At 34.9% G+C, this 19,384-nt stretch overlaps 1 protein-coding gene across 6 annotated transcripts in view; it reads left to right on the top strand.

Moving 5' to 3' along the window:
• The window catches only part of Scn3a (sodium voltage-gated channel alpha subunit 3), a 116,312-nt gene extending 98,382 nt beyond the window's left edge, over positions 1-17,930 (top strand). For 4 of the 6 annotated variants that reach the window (XM_046447580.2, XM_046447575.2, XM_046447587.2 and 1 more), the window contains exons 22-28: positions 5,200-5,322; positions 7,947-8,219; positions 9,074-9,127; positions 9,951-10,088; positions 11,349-11,453; positions 13,105-13,375; positions 14,225-17,928. In XM_046447580.2, the coding sequence (XP_046303536.1) occupies positions 5,200-5,322; positions 7,947-8,219; positions 9,074-9,127; positions 9,951-10,088; positions 11,349-11,453; positions 13,105-13,375; positions 14,225-15,420 (2,160 nt within the window). In that variant the 3' untranslated portion in view covers positions 15,421-17,928. Of the gene's footprint in view, positions 1-5,199; positions 5,323-7,946; positions 8,220-9,073; positions 9,128-9,950; positions 10,089-11,348; positions 11,454-13,104; positions 13,376-14,224 lie in introns of all 6 variants that reach the window. The other 2 variants (XM_058580138.1, XM_046447586.2) reach the window with 2 other exon arrangements.
• The last annotated feature ends 1,454 nt before the right edge of the window (positions 17,931-19,384 follow it).

Raw genomic sequence — 19,384 nt, 5'->3', positions numbered from 1 at the left:
TACTGGCTTTGGATGTAGCATGTATAATCATCTTCTCTCTGAAATAAGAGAATACCAAGTATGTTCAATAATCCCCTCTACTCAAAATTTTGTCATGTATGTAGATCATGTTTGAAGACTTCAAAATGTGATAGAATCTCTCAGAAAAAAGTAAACATAAAGGTTTTAAAAGTACAAGTACAATATCTTAAAATAGCTTCATAATCCATAGGTTACATTGTTGGAACTAAACCCAATAACCACAAAAAACTTAAATGAATCACTACCAACAACAAAAATTCCTTTAAATGCATAAAAAAAAAAAGCCAGGCACAGTGGTGCACGCCTATAATCCCAGTGGCTTGGAAGGCTGACACAGGAGGATCCCGAGTTCAAAGCCAGCCTCAGCAATGGTGAGGAACTAAGTAACTCAGTGAGATCCTGTCTCTTAATAAAATATAAAATAGGGTTGGGATGTGGCTCAGTGGCCAAGTGCCCAAGTTCAGTTCCCAGAATATAAAAAAAAGTATATATGTGTATATTATATATTATGTGTAATATATGATATACGTGTATATTATATATTATATATCACATATATAATATATTATATACACATATATAATATTTATATATTATATGCACTGTCTCTAGCTTGCATAACCAAAATATATTTAACCTTTGAGTTCATAAGAAATCAGCTTATTATATATAATATACACATGTTATATGTATATCATATATTATATATTATATATAACGTATATATGTGTGGTATATATATATATGTATATATGTATGTATATATATATTATATACTTGAGACAGGTATCTATGTAAACAATTTAACCTCTTTAATCCCCTACAAGGTAAAATTAGATTGCCGTATACTCTTTCTCATCTCCTAAAATTCATTCATGTGTTCAGTCGACATGACTGGTGCCTAATAATAAGCACCATATTCTTTTCCAGAGAGAGGAGATATGAAGATGATGGGGCAAGCTCTCTATTAGAACTTAGGCTCTATGGGGCAGAAAGTGGAGGAAGCAAAGAGCAAAAGTGTAAATAAATAAAACCTAAAAATTAGATTACTTGGCTGGGGTTGTGGCTCAGTGGTAAAAGTGTTCACCTAGCATGTGTGAGGCCTTGGGTTCAATCCTCAGCACCACATAAAAATAAATAAAATAAAGGTATTGTGTCCAACTACAACTAAAAAAATAGATTAAAAAAATTAGATTACTGCTAGAAATAAAATAGGGTGGTGGGATAGAAGGTGATCATAGTGTGGGGAACAGGAGGACAAAGTCAGATTTTGTCCACCAGATGTCTCTGAAGAGGAGTTAGGAAGAGGGGGCCATAAAATCCATTGGCTCTGGAGTGGGGAGGAGCTGATGATATTCAAGAGAGAGAAAGGAAACTGGTGTGCTTGTGTGTGATGAAACATGAGTGAAAGTCAAAGAAACTGAATTTGTTTTGGCCCTCCTATACAGAGAATGTAGATGAACTAGGACATCCAGAACCAAATCGTGGGGCACCTTAACACTTAGAAGTCAGGCAAAGAAGAAAGAGAGAGTAAATTCTACTGAGAAGTCGTACTTGAATGCATGGTGTCACAGAATCTCAGAGAAGATTTTATCAAAGGAAGGGAGAACTTGTTTTCAAAGGCTGCAGGAAGGTCACTTAGATTTGGCAAAAGGGAGAACATTGATTTTGTGGATGAGAGATGTTTCACAGAAGTGAAGGGAATAGAATGGTTGTTGGAAAGATAGAAGAGAAAATAGAGACGAAGGAGTGAATGACAAGTATAGTAAATCAGTTTGGAATCCAGAAGGACCTCAAAAGGACTCCATGCCTCTGCCATAATATCAAACTAGGTGGACTACTTTTACTGTGTCTGTATAATTCTTTTTTTATTATCCCCAAATCAAAAAGGTATTATTTTTATAAAACCACAAATATATTGAACTATTTTAGATTTCAGCAAACTATATACCATAGGTACTAGCCATAGAGTGAACTAAATACATGATTTAATTAATATTTATTTGAAATTGGTTGGAAGCAATCAAAATTCTTGTGATCCTTATCAAGTTTTGCTTAAGTGTCATTTTTCAGAAAACTAATCTGTGTATCACTCATAATAACTTTAAATTTAGTTTTTAAATTATCCTAAGATGCTGATGTATCCAAAACAAACTCCATACTCAACCAGAAGGAAATATTTATTGCACTCGGGGGTTCCACTTTATACGCAGCACAGCAGGGTGGTGTGGTAGACAAGAGATGCTTGGCTACAGGTTGCTGGGGAACTCTTCCCTGCCTGTTCAAGGGCTCCTTAGATTTCTGTCAGCTGTTCCGTTGATGTGAACAGCAGAAGAATAGGGACACTTTCTGATCCTAATGTGGATTTCCAGCTGTCAGCAACCTCTGGAATCTAGTGGTTCCTGCCTTAATTCTTGACATCCTGACATCCACAATAATGAAGCTAGACTGTTGTGGTAGTAGCACAATGTATTATCTAGAACTTTTTAAGCCCTTATTGTGGGAATGCTCTCATGAAGAGCCTTACATAATAATGATGAAAATCCCTAACCCTGATTTATTGCTGTATATAGGTGCTACTGAAAACACTTAACATATGCTAACTCATTTAATCTTCAGAGTTTTATGAAATGGAAACGGTAATTATTCTCATTTGCAAATGGGGAAGCTAAGGCAACGAAAAGTTAAGTTGCTTGTCCAAGTTAGTATATCTAGTGTTTATGCTGGAATTTGCACCAATTTGTAATTTGTCAAGTGCCTTGCCAGTATAGAACATTAGCTTCAAACTTTATGTATGCTGAAATCTTTAAACCTTTTGCAAGAATCTACCTCTGTTTCTAATAGATTTAAAATATCTCATTTCAAAATCGGCTTGATATTTTTACATTAGCTAACCCAATAATAAAATGAGTTTCTGTCTTACACAGATGACATTTGACTTAAGTCAAAAGGAAACCAGAAAAATTATTTACATTATTGGTAATATTACGATAATCTTATCCGAATGATTTACACAGAATATTTAAGCTACTTGATTAAATCAACCTATAATGAATATTCTGAGAATCAGACATTTCTTTTAAATTTCCTTTATTTTCCTAAATAAATCAAATATGCTACAAATCCCATCTCAGGTTTTCCAGGAAGTTCAATGTCATACAATTTTTTATTGTCTCACCTTTGTAACTTTCAGAAACTCTGGGACATTGTAGCCCAGGGAGAAAAAAAAGAGTAAGTTCTGCTGATCCTCATTATATAAGGTTGCTACTCTGGCACTTTGTTCTCTGAGCCATAAAGTCCATTAAAAGAAACACTGTTTTGGATGGGTGCATTGGTTCATATTTCATAATCCCAGCAATCTGGGAGGGCGGCTGAGGCAAGAGAATCTCAAATTCAAGGTCAGCCTCAGTGATTTAGCAAGATACTATCCAAATTAAAAAGAATTGGGGATGTAGATCAGTGGTAAAGCATCCCTGGGTTTAGTCCTCAGTATACAGAAAGAAGGAGGAAAAGGAGAAATGTTTCATCAGGCTCATACCTATAAACCTAGTTTCTCTGGAGTCTGATGGCAAGAGGATCCCAAGTTCAAAGTCAACCTGGGCAAATAAGCGAAACACCATCTCAAAAGAAATAATAAAAAGGGAGTTGTAGCTCAGTGGTAGAACACTCCTGGGTTCAATGCTTAGTACCAAAACAATACAAAACAAAATAAAACTCCAAGGAGCACAGTTTTACTAATGTCCACCTTCCCTAACAGTTCCATTCCTGTATAGGGTAGTGAAATGCAAGTGGGACCTCCTAGCCTTTAAATGCCTGTCTTCCTATAGTTCCAGCACCCACTGGTTTGTACATGATCTTTTTTTTTCCTTTCAAAGCATGAGCTTTCTTACTTTAGAGTCTTGAGAAATTTGCAGCCACCTCCTTTCAAAAACTCTTATCTTAAATAAAGGACTTGGTTGGAAAAATGGAATAAGTCTTCAAACAGTACCTATAAGAATATAAAAACGCTGTTAATGTCTCCTGAAGCATAGTCTAAAACATAGAAACCTCTGAGTCCTTTAATAGCCTGTCCAATCTTTCCTGTCTTCTGTAGCAGCAAACCCAAGATAGAAATAATAGCTCCATAAATTATTCTGCCACTGATCAAGTTCAATATTTAAGTCATTTCTTATTCTGTTGAATTCTGTAAGATACGTTCTAAATTAAACCATGAAAAGAAAGTGGTTTCTTTTGCCTTTAAAAACCATATGCTAGTTTTAGTGTCACCCTTGATACCATGTGTCCTTGAGCAGACCCTTCCTTCCTTCCTTCCTTCCTTCCTTCCTCCTTCCTTCCTTCCTTCCTTCCTTCCTTCCTTCTTTCTTTCTTTCTGTGGATGGGTGGTGCTCAAATTACTAATGCAAAGGTGATACCTACTTCTTGGAATTTGTGCACGTAATCAAGAAATTATATTAAAACAAAAAAGTTCCCTTTCCTGAAAAGGACATGTCTTTTTATTTTTAATATTTCATATATTTAAGTGCAATTTAACAAATGTATAAATATCAGAAAGGTGTATGACCACTCTAAATAATAGATACTAATTCTCATCATAAGTATAATAGATAATTTGGATAGAATTTTTTCAGGTAAAAATTTCCCCTTATTTATTTATCCAATACATAACCACTAAAGTATGTTCAGTCAGAGAGTTTTAGGCATGTTAAGTAAAAAAGTGTTTCAACCCAGATAATAAAATGTTTGCATGAACTGCAAGGGAAGACAAGGTATCTAACCAATTGACTCTATTATATGTAAATACCTCTAGAATGCATAGTCAGATGCTACATAATTTGGGAGAGAAACATGATTGCTAATCAACAATACTAAGAACGCATCCATGGAAGATCTGGCTTTTAAACTAAGCCTTCAATAATCTTTGGCATATACATAGGTTGTAAGGGGATCTACAGTGTGACGTATCTAGCAGGAGGGGGTTACAAATGTTTGTAAGAGTAGGCAAATATTGCAGTTTCATTGATATTCAGTGGTTGGGGATGAGGCTGGTAGGTAAGATGATCCCACAGTGCAGAAGCAAAGGTTGCATGTCTAAACCTTCATTCAGCACGGCATCCTGTGCCTTTAGTCAATAGTTGATTTATTGGTGGACTAATTAATATATTTTTTTTCCTTTTGTAGGTTTCTTTGGTCAGTTTGGTAGCCACTGCTCTTGGCTACTCAGAACTTGGTGCCATCAAATCCCTCCGGACACTCAGAGCTTTAAGACCTCTAAGAGCCTTATCTCGATTTGAAGGAATGAGGGTAAGACTGGAAGCTCTTTAAGATTCATATCAAAATAACATGTAGTCAGTCATTTAGATTCAGATGACTACCATCCTCTTCTGATATTTACATCAGAGAATTACAAAACTTGACAGCATGAATCTTAGTGACCACTAAGTCTAACCTCTTGAAACGGAAGTTTAGTTTAGGCCTTTCAAAATTGTGATAGAATCCAGGTTTGGGATCACAGTTCAAGGATGTCGTTTCCACAACATCCAAAAACTTCGTGCTGCCAGTTATTTCTTTTCATTGCCTACACACTTTGAAATGACTGCTGACTGTTGACATTCATCCTATGAGGGTTTTTTGTTTTTGTTTTGTTTTTTGTTTTTTTAACCCTTCATAATATTTAAATTTGCTTCTTCAACAAGTACCGGTAAAGTTTTCTCTTCTTCTGGAGATAGCCTGTATTCTCCCTTGAATGTATACTCTTCACTTTCCCTCCAAAGGCCTCTGTCTCTTGAGATTGCCTCCATTCTTCCTTGAATATATATCTACTTTCCTAAATAAACTTCTGTCTGTGCCTTTGGAGGGGGCGGGAAAGGTACTGGTAAGGAATTAAAGGCAGAATGGTTTTTGTGTACTTTAACTCTTCAATCAACATTAGTAATAAAAATTGATGCTGGGCATGGTGGTGCATGTCTGTAATTCCAGTGACTCTGAAGGCAGAGACAGAAGGATGACAAGGTCAAGGTCAGTCTCAGCAATTTAGCAAGGGCTTTAGCAATTTAGTGAGACCCTGTCTCAAAAAAATAAACAAATAATTTTTTTTTAAAAGGAATTGAGGATGTTGTTCAGAGGTCAAACACCCTTAGGTTCAATTGCCAAAACCCCCCAAAATTGTTATACATCCAAGAAAACAACATAAATAGTAGGCTCCAACAAAATCTGTATATTCTGAGCACCAAAATAAGTTGTTAAGCTAATTTGCTAAGTATTTCAAACAACCCCAGGCTTTGTTTTATAGATCTCACTTTTAAGTAACATTTTCAATGAGGTTCACTTTTTCCATAGCACTTTCATTTTCCTTTCAGTTCTCTTCCTTAGTACTTTAGATATCGTGCATCTAAACATGACGTACACGCTTACCACACCCCACTCAGTACTCTTTGGCACAAAGGCCAGCTTTGTTTAATCTGGTTTGCAAATGCACACAGATATTAAATTTCTTCAAGGCCACAAGACTTTTATGTTAGGAGGTGGTTTATTTGGGGCAATAAAAATGCTTCAGCCTTGACTACAAAATTTATTCATCAGAGAGAATGAAACCACTCTGCAGAATCTCCAAAACCATTGTAAGCAAAAAACACTTGGTTTTTAATTTTATTTCATTGCTACTGTTAACAAATTCATAAATAATCATACAATTTCCCATTTCTCAAACAAATGTGTACTATTACTGATAAGAAAGACTTAGGCCCTCTTCTGTTTTCATATCAATAGTTCATTTCAGAAGGGAGGTGACAATTGAAAAAATTGAAAACAAATAAATATGCTGTAATATAAAAATCATTTCATTAACATTTTAATTCACTTATATGGAAGAATTACCATTCCAATATTCAAATAAACGTATAATAGTCTTTTTTAAGATAGTAGAATTTGTAGAGGCATGCAGGTTATTTTACATAAATTTTAGTAAGAAACGTAACATAGTATGCATAGTATATATGGCTTAATTTCGGAGAGAAATGAAATTCAATTAGTACAGGAAATTTTTACAATTTTACATTTCAGATTTTTATGTCAGTTTTAAATTCTTTGATATTTATGTCTAAAATGTCTATAGTATTTTAATCAAATAATAGCTTCATTCAATATAAATGCTAAACAAAAATAGTCCAATTTGAACTAGATTAAATTAGATAAGAAAAGTTACTTTTGAGTGCTGTAGAGATTTCAAAATATATCTTAACCTCTTCAGAATTTAACGAGGTGAAGGATAATTGAATTTACCTTTCACAAAATCAGTCAGCCTGGTCTGATGAAAAAGTTTGTGCCCTGAAGTGACCATTTAGAAGACCATGGAAGACTAATGGGGACATGTGTGCAATACGTTCATGTCTACAGATATCTCACCTCCTTTCCTAATTTGATATGTTTTTTAAATGGAGATTTGCCAATAGGAAATAAAAGGACCTTGTAAATTCCTAACTTTATTCTTCATAGTCATTAAATGTTACCTGATACGAGGATACAGATTTAAGACATGTTTATTTGTAAAGGGTTTGTTTGCTCATTTTTGTCCAAATCATTATTCAGTATTTAATATTCTGGATAATTAAAAATGTATTGCTAAAAGATGATTATTTCTTCTGTTGGCATTTAATGCACCTTTTCCTCCCTTTTTTCCCTACCACACATTTTATGACTCCATCTTACTGTATCGGATGTTTTGTTTGTTTCTTTTCATGTTTTGGTATAGTTTGCTTCCCTTAAATTCTTAGCCCTTCAGTTGTGTCACTGTTTTAAACCTAAAGTAATAATTCACCTAGGTTGTTACTTAACTCCTTTCAAAATATCCTATAATACTAAATACAAAAATGAAAGGAATGTTTTCCACTTTGAACATTTGTAAATGGTCTTCTTGTTTCCCCTTCTAGGTGGTGGTGAATGCTCTGGTGGGAGCCATTCCCTCAATCATGAATGTGCTGCTGGTCTGTCTCATCTTCTGGCTGATCTTTAGCATCATGGGTGTGAATCTGTTTGCTGGCAAGTTCTACCACTGTGTTAACATGACAACAGGCAACATGTTTGAAGTTAGTGAAGTCAACAATTTGAGTGATTGTCAAGCTCTTGGCAAGCAAGCTCGGTGGAAAAACGTGAAAGTAAACTTTGACAATGTTGGCGCTGGCTATCTTGCCTTGCTTCAGGTGGTAAGTGATATACCATATGAGTATTGACTACATTTTCAACATGTTTCAAGTAAGATCATCTCTCTGATGTTCTTCATTTGAGTGATCAATATTTGACAGTGGAAAGTAGATGATAACACATATAATATTAAGTTGACTCTAAAGATGTTGCTGTTGTTTATTACATTCCTAGTCTGCAACCTTTAGAATGTTTGAGCATAATTTCATATTTCTTCTTCCTTTTTTTTACTATTGAACACTACTTTCATTTTTAGTTTTCTTTAGCAATCATTGTCAAAAGAGAAATTTAGTATTAAAATGATAATCTATAAATTGTAGTAGTGATAATTTAAATGTACAAATTATTAACCAGATAATTTTATTGTAGCAATGTCTAAATAAATGTGATTGTGTCATGTGAGGAAATATAAATGTTATGGGATGGATTTCAAAATAATGTACTGTTTAATTTTCTTTTACTTCGATGGTAGTATATTATCTAACCAATGATTAGTAAAACTTGAGTTTTGTTTAAACCATGGGTTTGAATCATAAAGCTTACTCTTTGGTAAGAAAGGGATGTGAGACTGAGATGAAATTTTCATCCATCTAGCTAAATTCTAGTCTCTAGCTAAATTTTATTACAGAAAAAAAATTAGAATATCTTCTAAGAGAAATAAAGAAAACAAGTTCAAAGCTCTAAATACCAATCTTTTTCCATTTATTTTTTTATTCCATTCACTCCAATCTCTTCATAGAAAAATTCATATCGTGCCAAAATTTATTTGCAACAATATTTTCAGATTTTCATCTGGTATGATGCCATAGTCTTGGATGAGGTTTTTATGTGAAATTCAAATATATTTTGTTTACAGGCCACGTTTAAAGGCTGGATGGACATTATGTATGCAGCTGTTGATTCACGAGATGTAAGTGTTACTCAAATACTATCTGTTAATAGCTGCTATATGTTCCATAGTGACTATTGTTGATAATTCAACCGAGAGACCCAAAATTGTATGTTACATAAAATTAGAATATTTATTATTATATGTGGAAATGGTCTCTTAAAGCCAGTATACTATGATGGTTGATTGGTTGATAATTTTTTAATCTATGTCTAATATATAATACATATCTGTAATGAAAGGATATCTAACTGCATGGATTATGAGACATCAGATCAGTCCTGTAAGTGAGACTCCTCCACTCAGCAGTGATTGTCTCTCCCTGTCCCTGGAGAGTATATGATAAACCAGCCTGTGAAGCAACTTCCAAGAATATTATTATACAGAAAAGCAAGCAAGTTTCAGGAAAATGCATTTTCGAAAATAGAAATAAAAACAACTCCTCAGAACATAACTGTTTATGCTGTATTTCCCTCTTAAAAGTCAATGTTCTATTAAAGGTATATTTGAAAGAAGCAGCATTTCCAAAACCACACTGAAAAGATTGTCAAACATTATAAGACCAATAACAGGCTCAAAATGTTTGCCCTATTTATATCATTGTTATTTATGCTAAAAAATATGTTACATAAAGATATGTTACATTTTGTAAGACACAGTGGGGAAAAAGATTCAAGAAAACTGTAAAATTGGAAAATTTTCATGCTAATTTGAAAAAAGAATTGTTTTTCTAAAATAGTATCTTAAGACAAGGTAAAAGTGGCTCTATATTCAGTAAAAACCCTCACTACATTATTAATCTACTTTAATCATTCAATATTTTAATATTTTCAATATTATTTAGGTTAAACTTCAACCTGTATATGAAGAAAATCTTTATATGTATTTATACTTTGTCATATTCATCATCTTTGGATCTTTCTTCACTCTGAATCTATTCATTGGTGTCATCATAGATAACTTCAACCAGCAGAAAAAGAAGATAAGTATTTCTCAGCTTTTGCCGTTCTGAGTTTCTGTCTGTTCTATCACCAAGTAACCAGGATACCCACAGCCATGACTGCCTCAGACGACTGTGTTGTATTACTTTCAATTTACTACATGGTCAGCTAAGCTACTGCCCCAATCAGTGGCTCCCCTCCATTTAAGAGCTGCTGTGGTGTCTTTCTTACCCAAAAGTGTGACCACTAATGCAGATCTTTGGATCTCCCATTTGTCTTGTGGAGGCTTTTAGGAATTGCCTCCACTCATTTTTCTGACCTCATCTTCTCCCACATCTCATTCTCTGTAGCTACTACTCTGCTACCCAGTCACTCCCCACCTACCAGCTAATGCCACAAGGAGTTGCTACAGACACAGCTGATTTTCACTGACCTTTTCTGAGCAAATCATACCCTTGTATCTCCATGACTTTATCTGTGATATTTTCTCTTCCTGGGGTGTTTTGTACACCCAGGAACTCTTACTCATCCTTTAAGGCCTAGTTTAGGGCACTCTTCTATGTAAAGCTGTCTCAGAATTTATTATTGACTCTGCAGAACAATTTTTTCCCCAAATCACTATGCAGTTTTCCTCTATGTTTTCAGTTTCCTGCCCTGGTCAGATACAAGATGCTGTGTCTTTTTTTTTTTTTCCATAAGTACCAAGAATTGAACCAAGGGGTGCTTAACCACTGAGTCACATCCCCAACTGGTTTTTGTATTTCAGTTTGAGACAGGGTCTCATTAAGTTGCTCAAAATCTCACTAATTTGCTGAGGCTGGCTTTGAACTTGTGATTCTCCTGCTTCAGCCTCCCCCAGATAATGTGATTACAGGCATGTTCCACGAATGCCCTCACTGTGTCTTGTATATTTATGGAATACTAATAGCCAGTACACAGCTCAGCACACAAAAAGAGTTCAAAACAAATTGTTGAATAAGGCAGCGAACCTGTCAATAGTGAAATGGACTAATAAAACATACTTTGTTTCATGAAGATATATTTCAGATCCTTAAGCCTCCTTCTAAACAACATAATGTTAGGTCCCTGTGCTAATCAGAATTTTGTTTACTTATGGGATTTGCATAATATTAAAGTTTTCCAAATTTATCATAAATATGAGAAGCAGAAAGATTCTAGATGTAGTAGAATAATATCTTTTTTAAATTGAGAAAAATTAAAGGAAGACTTGGAAATATTTTGGTAAAGGTGCTATTGTGACACGTGTTGGGATTGTAACCAGTTTTGTACTATGTCTTTACTTTGGAGGTCAAGATATCTTTATGACAGAGGAACAGAAAAAATATTACAATGCAATGAAGAAACTTGGATCCAAGAAACCTCAGAAACCCATTCCTCGGCCTTCAGTGAGAATTATTCATAATCTTTGCAATTTCAAAGTTTCCGTATAATCTAATTGGGTAGTGCTCAGAATCAGAACTTTTGGGTGATGTCACCAATGTATAGATCTAATTATGAAGTTTATATTGTGTGTAAATTTCAACTGCTATACTCAATAACAATTGCCAAGTTCTTAAAGTAAGATAATATTCTTTATCTTTTACAAATTGAAAATCTCCAGATCAGGGTTCCCACTAATTGATTTCAAAGCAAGGTTCACCCTTCTGCTGCCACCGACCCATCTGGCTTGCTGTTCATCTGATCTTAAGTGGTACTCTCACATCCTCTTAAGTAGGTGGAGATTTCCAGCTGTCAAGGCCTCCTCCCTCTGTGCTCTTGGTTCTTGCATTCTTAAGACTAGAATATATTCCTACCCTATTTAGAATGGAAGAATGCCATCCAAGTTGTTTGTTGTTTCACTACATACACCAAAAAAGAAAAAAGCTTATTCATAATGCATATGCTAGAGCTTCATGATAATGGAATGTCATAATCATAAGTTATGTTGGCAGAACTGTATTCTAACTCATCTATCCTCTAAGATTGGTAACAAATAAGGAAACTGAGGCTCAAAGAAGATAATTATTGTATCCCAGGTCACAAGATGTGATTTCCAGAATTGGGACTTTGCAAGATCTCATGAATCCTATAAGTGATTTTGCTTTACAATACTTTTTAATAGTAATTGGATAATGTATACATGTACAAGTATGTAAAAACAAATCCTATTAGTATAAATAAATATAATGCACCAATAAAAATGTCAGAAAAAAGAATCATTGGAGCTCAGAGGTGTTAAGTAGGAGACAAAGGGACATAGAATACTGTACACAGAAGGGAATGAACCTACTTTACTGAAACTCATTTAAATTTGGAAGCAAGTCAGTTCATGACCTTTGTTTTTTGGTAAGCCATATAATTTTATGTTTTTATTCAACATCGTAAAAAACTTCTTTAAGTAGTAAAGCTGTATTTAACTACAATGTTAAAATAGGACTATTCGAAAGGATGTACTTCCTAAAATGACTGTAAATTAGACAAAAACAAAATTTTTCGTCATATAGGTTTACTGAGGCACAAGCAAAAAAAAGGATGAAGAGAAAAAGAAATGAATTAACAAACACATAGAAACATGAAATGGGAAAAAGTAGAATTGTATGGAAAAGTGACTGACTTATTTTGAAGAAGTAAAAAAGGTTTAACTGAAAATCCCTAAAAGGTTCATAAATGACCTAGAGTGTCTATCTATATAAAAATCTATCTATATTAACCTAATTTATAAGTTCTTATTACTAGTTGCCATTATTTTTTATAAAAATCATCATAGTTATTAGACTCAAGCAAAGTCTATGCATACTGTCAGCCAATTGCCACTCTTTTATGTCTAGTCATCTTTTTCTCTCCATGTGTTCTAAATGTAGAAATAAACCAAATGTGGGGGTCATGTGGTAGATAGATCGATATTAATAAGAATAATAATGGAGCACAAAGTGTTTAGGGTAATGTGAGTAGATACACATCTCATAACCATATGTGGAAAGAGTTTTCTCTATAATTTTAATGGATCATTATTTATGAAATGCATACATTAACCTCCTCTCCCTTCTCTCTTTCTAGAACAAATTCCAGGGAATGGTGTTTGATTTTGTAACCAGACAGGTCTTTGATATCAGCATCATGATCCTCATCTGCCTCAACATGGTCACCATGATGGTAGAAACTGATGACCAGAGCAAATACATGACTCTAGTTCTGTCCCGAATCAACCTCGTGTTCATTGTCCTGTTCACTGGGGAGTTTGTGCTGAAGCTCATCTCCCTCAGATACTACTACTTCACCATAGGCTGGAACATCTTTGATTTTGTAGTAGTGATTCTCTCCATTGTAGGTAAGAACATTTTAATTACAGAGGCACAGTTACAGTGAAACAGTTCCCCCAAGTCCTACCAGCTGCTTAACAGGGAAATTAGTTGTGATAAAAATAGATTATGTAGATCTCAAGTTCAGTGCTAACGAATTTGAATGAAAACTCTGAAACCTGGATGTATGGACAAAGTTGATAGTTAGAATCATGTTAGAAATACTGAATGGGGGATGGGTGGGGAGGATAGGAAACAAAAGTCATCATATTCTCATAGTCTTAAACAAAAATCACAGGCTGAGAGAAGAGTCTCTGAAAAGTCATCAAAATAGAATAGAGTTATACCATAAAAAGCTGAAGAAATGACCAGCACTGCTCAGAGGAGTTAACAGTTTTCCAAAAGTATGAGTGATGACATCTGAGACTTCCCTTGAAAGTAGGATTGAGTTTTAACAGGAGAAAAGAGAAGATATGGCATCATAGAACAATAAATTTAGAAAATTTGTATCAAATAGTGTTCATTTTTCTCTAACTAAAGAATGTCATTAAAAAATAGAGAACAGATGTATTTAGATGTTTCATAAGTAGTCTTTGAAATTTCCACAATTGATTTGTGGGGATAAGCGTTCATAGAAATTTGGGTTATATGATCTTAAATTGCCATGATAATATCTGAGATTATCTTAAAATTTTCAAAAGTCTATATTGGTTTATGATATTCTACAATCATTGTACTATTTAATTGCTAAAATCCAAGAGTATACAATTATTTAGTAAAGGTTTACATTCTGTTGTTTTCGCAGACTACACAGAGATAAGGCAATCATATAAGCACAATATATTCACTATTTAGCTCTGTTCTGTATTTTTACACAGGAATGTTTCTTGCTGAGCTGATAGAAAAATATTTTGTGTCCCCAACCCTGTTCCGAGTGATCCGTCTTGCCAGGATTGGCCGAATCCTACGTCTGATCAAAGGGGCTAAGGGGATTCGTACACTGCTCTTTGCTTTGATGATGTCCCTTCCTGCCTTGTTTAACATCGGCCTCCTGCTCTTCCTGGTCATGTTCATCTACGCCATCTTTGGAATGTCCAACTTTGCCTATGTTAAGAAGGAAGCTGGAATTGATGACATGTTCAACTTTGAGACCTTTGGCAACAGCATGATCTGCCTGTTCCAAATCACCACCTCTGCTGGCTGGGATGGATTGCTGGCACCTATTCTCAATAGTGCCCCACCTGACTGTGACCCTGACGCAATTCACCCTGGAAGTTCAGTTAAAGGAGACTGTGGGAACCCCTCTGTTGGGATTTTCTTTTTTGTCAGTTACATCATCATATCCTTTCTGGTCGTGGTGAACATGTACATCGCTGTCATCCTGGAGAACTTCAGTGTTGCTACTGAAGAAAGTGCAGAGCCCCTGAGTGAGGATGACTTTGAGATGTTCTATGAGGTTTGGGAGAAGTTTGATCCTGATGCAACCCAGTTCATAGAGTTCTCCAAGCTCTCTGATTTTGCAGCTGCCTTGGATCCTCCTCTTCTCATAGCAAAACCAAACAAAGTCCAGCTCATTGCTATGGACTTGCCGATGGTCAGTGGAGACCGGATCCATTGCCTCGACATTTTATTTGCTTTTACAAAGCGTGTTTTGGGTGAGAGTGGAGAGATGGATGCCCTTCGAATACAGATGGAAGATAGGTTCATGGCATCGAACCCCTCCAAAGTCTCTTATGAGCCTATCACTACCACTTTGAAGCGCAAGCAAGAAGAGGTGTCGGCTGCTATCATTCAGCGTAATTTCAGATGCTATCTTTTAAAGCAAAGGTTAAAAAACATATCAAGTAAATATAACAAAGAAACAATCAAAGGGAGGATTGACTTACCTATAAAAGAAGGCATGGTTATTGACAAATCAAATGGGAATTCCACCCCAGAGAAAACAGATGGAAGTTCCTCTACCACTTCTCCTCCTTCCTATGATAGCGTTACAAAACCAGACAAAGAAAAGTTTGAGAAAGACAAGCCAGAAAAAGAAAGCAAAGGGAAAGAAGTCAGAGAAAATCAAAAGTAAAAAAGAAACAAAGCATTATCTTTGTAATCAATTGTTTACAGCCTATGAAGGTATAGTGTGTGTGTCAACTGGACTCCAGAGGAGGTCCTTGCCAAACTGACTGTTGTAACAAATACTCATGGTCAGTGCCTATACACGACAGTGACCTCTCTGTCACTGCAACTCTGTGAGACAGGGTATCCACATTGACAAGAGGTTGCTGCTTCATTACCAGCTGACACTGCTGAGGAGGACTCAACGGCTACCTAGACCACAGGGAAAGCTGTGCAAAGTGATCGTTGTGACTACACCAAACACCTTTAGTAGAGTACTCGCATCTGCTCTATTTTTAACTTCCATATCTGCCATATTTTTACAAAATTTGTTCTAGTGGATTTCCCTGGTCCTTGATTCATAGTTTATTCATAATATTATGTCACTATTTTTGTAAATGAGGTTTATGTTGAGGGAAAATTATATAAGAGCTCTGTGTTCCTACTCCATAAGTCTCTTAAATAATCAGACAAAAATATTTTGCCTGAGCTGGGCGTGGTGGCACATGCCTGTATTCCGAGTGACTGGGGGAGGCTGAAGCAGGAGGATCACACGTTCAAGACCAACCTCAGCATGTAGCGAGGCTCTAGGCAACTTAGTGAAACCCTGTCTCAAAATAAAAAATAAAAAGGGCTGGGGATATGGCTTGGTGGTTAAGTGCCCCTGGGTTAAATCCCCAGTAACAAAAAATAATAATAATATTTTTTTTTTTTGCCTGATGAAATCCTTGCTCAAAACCAGAAAAAAAAAATTCTGATGTTCACAGTTTCAAGTACTTCCATTTTCTAGATGCTTTAATTTAAAAAGTGTTTTAGTCTGTTATGTTTGTTTACATCTGAACAGTTATGTGCCTGTAAAGTGTCCTCTAATATTTAAAGGATTATTTTTATGCAAAGTATTCTGTTTCAGCAAGTGCAAATTTTATTCTAAGTTCCAGAGATCTATATTTAATTTTGGTTAAATGCTTTCCAAAAAAAAGTAATCTAATAAATCTGTTCTAGAAAAGTATATCTAAAGTATGACTTTAGAGTAGTTCCACTTCCTGCTGCAGTATTGCTTTGCTATCTTCTGCTCTCAGCAAAGCTGACAGTTTATGTCAATTAAATACCCTCTTTTATGTAAATAGTTATTTTATCCTGTGGTGCATGTTTGGGCAAATATATACACATATATAGCCCAATAAACAACTTATATTAAATTAAATATGTACCACAGTTTATGTGTCTTTTGCGAGCTTCCAACAGGGATGTAACCTGTTCACTCATTACACATAAATAGTTTGAAGGCTATCACTAATGCATGTCAATATTGCCTATGCTGCTCTATTTTACTCGATCCATTCTTCACGAGTCTTGGTTAGAAGTCACATGTTGGTGGTAGAATGAAGTCAACCAGCTCTGTCTACATGTCAAGCATAATAATAGATTGAAGTTATTAAAAGACTCCTTTACTTTCGCATTTTTTAATTCAACTTGAGTATCATACAGTGTCTCTCTCAATTTCAATGAAACAAACTGCGTATAGCCTATTGTCATATTCATATTTTGCTAAAAGTATGTCCAAAACTTGTTAAAATATAAATAATGTAAAAATATGATCAATTTTATTTGTCAACATTTTGTACATAAGAAAATTATTTTCAGGTTGATGACATGGCAATTTATTTTACTTTATGCTTTTGCTTTTTATTTATAATCATAATTCCAAACTTTTGAATCCACAAGACTTTTCAATAGATAATTTCCTAAAATAAAAGTTAGACAATGGGTTTTTTGGATTTCTTTGTTATACTATATTTTCTACCATTCCAATAGGAAATACATTGGTCAAAAACTCAAACCTAGACCATTTTCTACCAACAATGGTTGCCTCAAAATAACCCTTCATTCATGGAATTTTTTTTTAACTTAACTTTTGTAGTATTTGCATATGCAGACTAGGCTTATTTTTTTAATTCCTGCTGCACTAAAGTTATTACAGATATAACTCTGTCCTTTTAAGCCATGAACAAGTGGCAAAGTTGTGCAATTACCTAACATGTTATAAATTTTTGTTTTTTGCACAAACCAAAACTTTAATGTTAACTACTTTTACAAAACTATTTATTGTAGTGTATTGATGAACTGCATGCAGGGGATTGCTATTACTAAAAAAGAATGGTGAGCTACTTCATTATTGAGCCAAAAGAATAAATATTTCATTTTTTTATTGTATTTCATTTGTTTGCCTCTGATTGTTTTTATTGTTGGCTGTTTAAAATATATATAATTAATGAAACATGTTATTGATCTGATATGAGTACATGAAAGTTCACATGAATTTTCTAATAACCTACTACACGGTCCACCAAGAAGTTCCTCAGAAGAAGGCTGGTTAAAAGCATTTTTATAAACTTTTATGGGTGCAAAGTATTAAGCCCATATATTCTACTTCCAGGTTTGATAATAATAGTAGCCACCAACAATGGCTGATGGTTCCAATAAATTCCTTTGGCTATAAACATTTGAATCTCAGTTTTCTAGATTTACTTGATGCCATCTCCTATTTTCTTTAATATTTTTTTAGTTGTCTATGGATCTTTATTTTATATGTGGTGGGAGAATCAAAACCAGGGCCTCACACATGCTAGACAAGTGCTCTACCAGCCCCTCCTATTTCCTTGATGACTAACAAATATTACATTCTTTCTTATTAAATACACTCTGAATTTTATCTATACATAAAGTATTAATGATACAAAGATTAAGAATTTATGTTAATTTTTTCCACATCCCTTGGATTTATGTCAGGTCAAAAACAAACTTTTATTCTCAACGGAAAATTCAAGTTGTTAATGCATATTTTTAAGACAACTTGGATCTAAATATGTATTTCATAATTTCCCCCAAATATTATATAAAGTGACTAACTGGAATTCATTGGCTTCTTTATGCTCAAGCCAATTTAAGATTTCACAGATTCCACAGAGAAGCCAAATATTGCTTTGCAAAATCTTCAGCCTTTCTATGAATACTGTTACATAATCACTAGCTAATTTATATGTGAACTATTAATTAGTATGTATTATAAATAAATCATCATCTCTGAAAAAAAGTCAGAAGAGGCTTTAGCTGAAAAGACAGAATACTTTTTAAATATACGTATCTAGCAAAAGGCTAGTATTGTTCGGGATGTAGAGCTGCTGATATAATTTTATAGATTTTTTTTAAATAACTGCTTCCACCAAAAATATACTTCTATCACTATAATTCTGTCAAGGTGGCTGTAGTAATAATACTATGAAATTGAAGAAATTTAATTTCACCAATAAGTAACACTAAATAGCTGTTTGGTACCAAAAACAAACAAAGGTTTTTATTGGGGAAGAAATGGATATCCTTGTTTTTATGTATGTAGCCAAAAGATAATTACTATGTAAATTTATGCACTACACTAACTTTCAAATAACTGGTACATAATAATGTAACGTGGAGACCATTTTTGTGTGTTTAAAACCAGGCAGGGACTGGAGAAGATGGCGGCGAGGGGAGTGCATTGCCCCCGTGTGCTGCTTCACTGTGTGGGAGTATGACAAGTCAGGACGGCTAAAGGCTATCTTGTTAGGAATTTCCAGCAATAGTGAGGAGCTCCGGAACCTAGAGGAAGGATTTCCATCGCACGAGGATCGGCTACGGGGACTCAAACGCGAGAGGTTTGTCGCACGGAGGGTAACACTGCTTATTCAGCAAATCGCCCCGTGGCTAGAGTCTGCAGCGCGCGCTGGGAAACAAGGAGATAGCGACGCAGGGATACAGCGCTGCAGTTTCTGCTAGCCGTGCAAGCACCGTACTCAGGGCTGAATTCTGGGTTCGAGACGGGGGAAGGAAGCGGTCCATCTCGGTTATCCACACCGGTCAGACCACAGAGGAGGCCAGCAGCCACCATGTTGGAA

Source organism: Marmota monax, unplaced genomic scaffold, assembly GCF_021218885.2.
Source record: "Marmota monax isolate L192 unplaced genomic scaffold, Marmota_monax_Labrador192_F-V1.1 WCK01_AAM20220418_F8-fsc00007, whole genome shotgun sequence".
Taxonomy (NCBI): Eukaryota; Metazoa; Chordata; class Mammalia; order Rodentia; family Sciuridae; genus Marmota; species Marmota monax.
The sequence above is the reverse complement of the archived record's forward strand: the minus strand, read 5'-3'. Positions and strand labels throughout refer to the sequence as shown.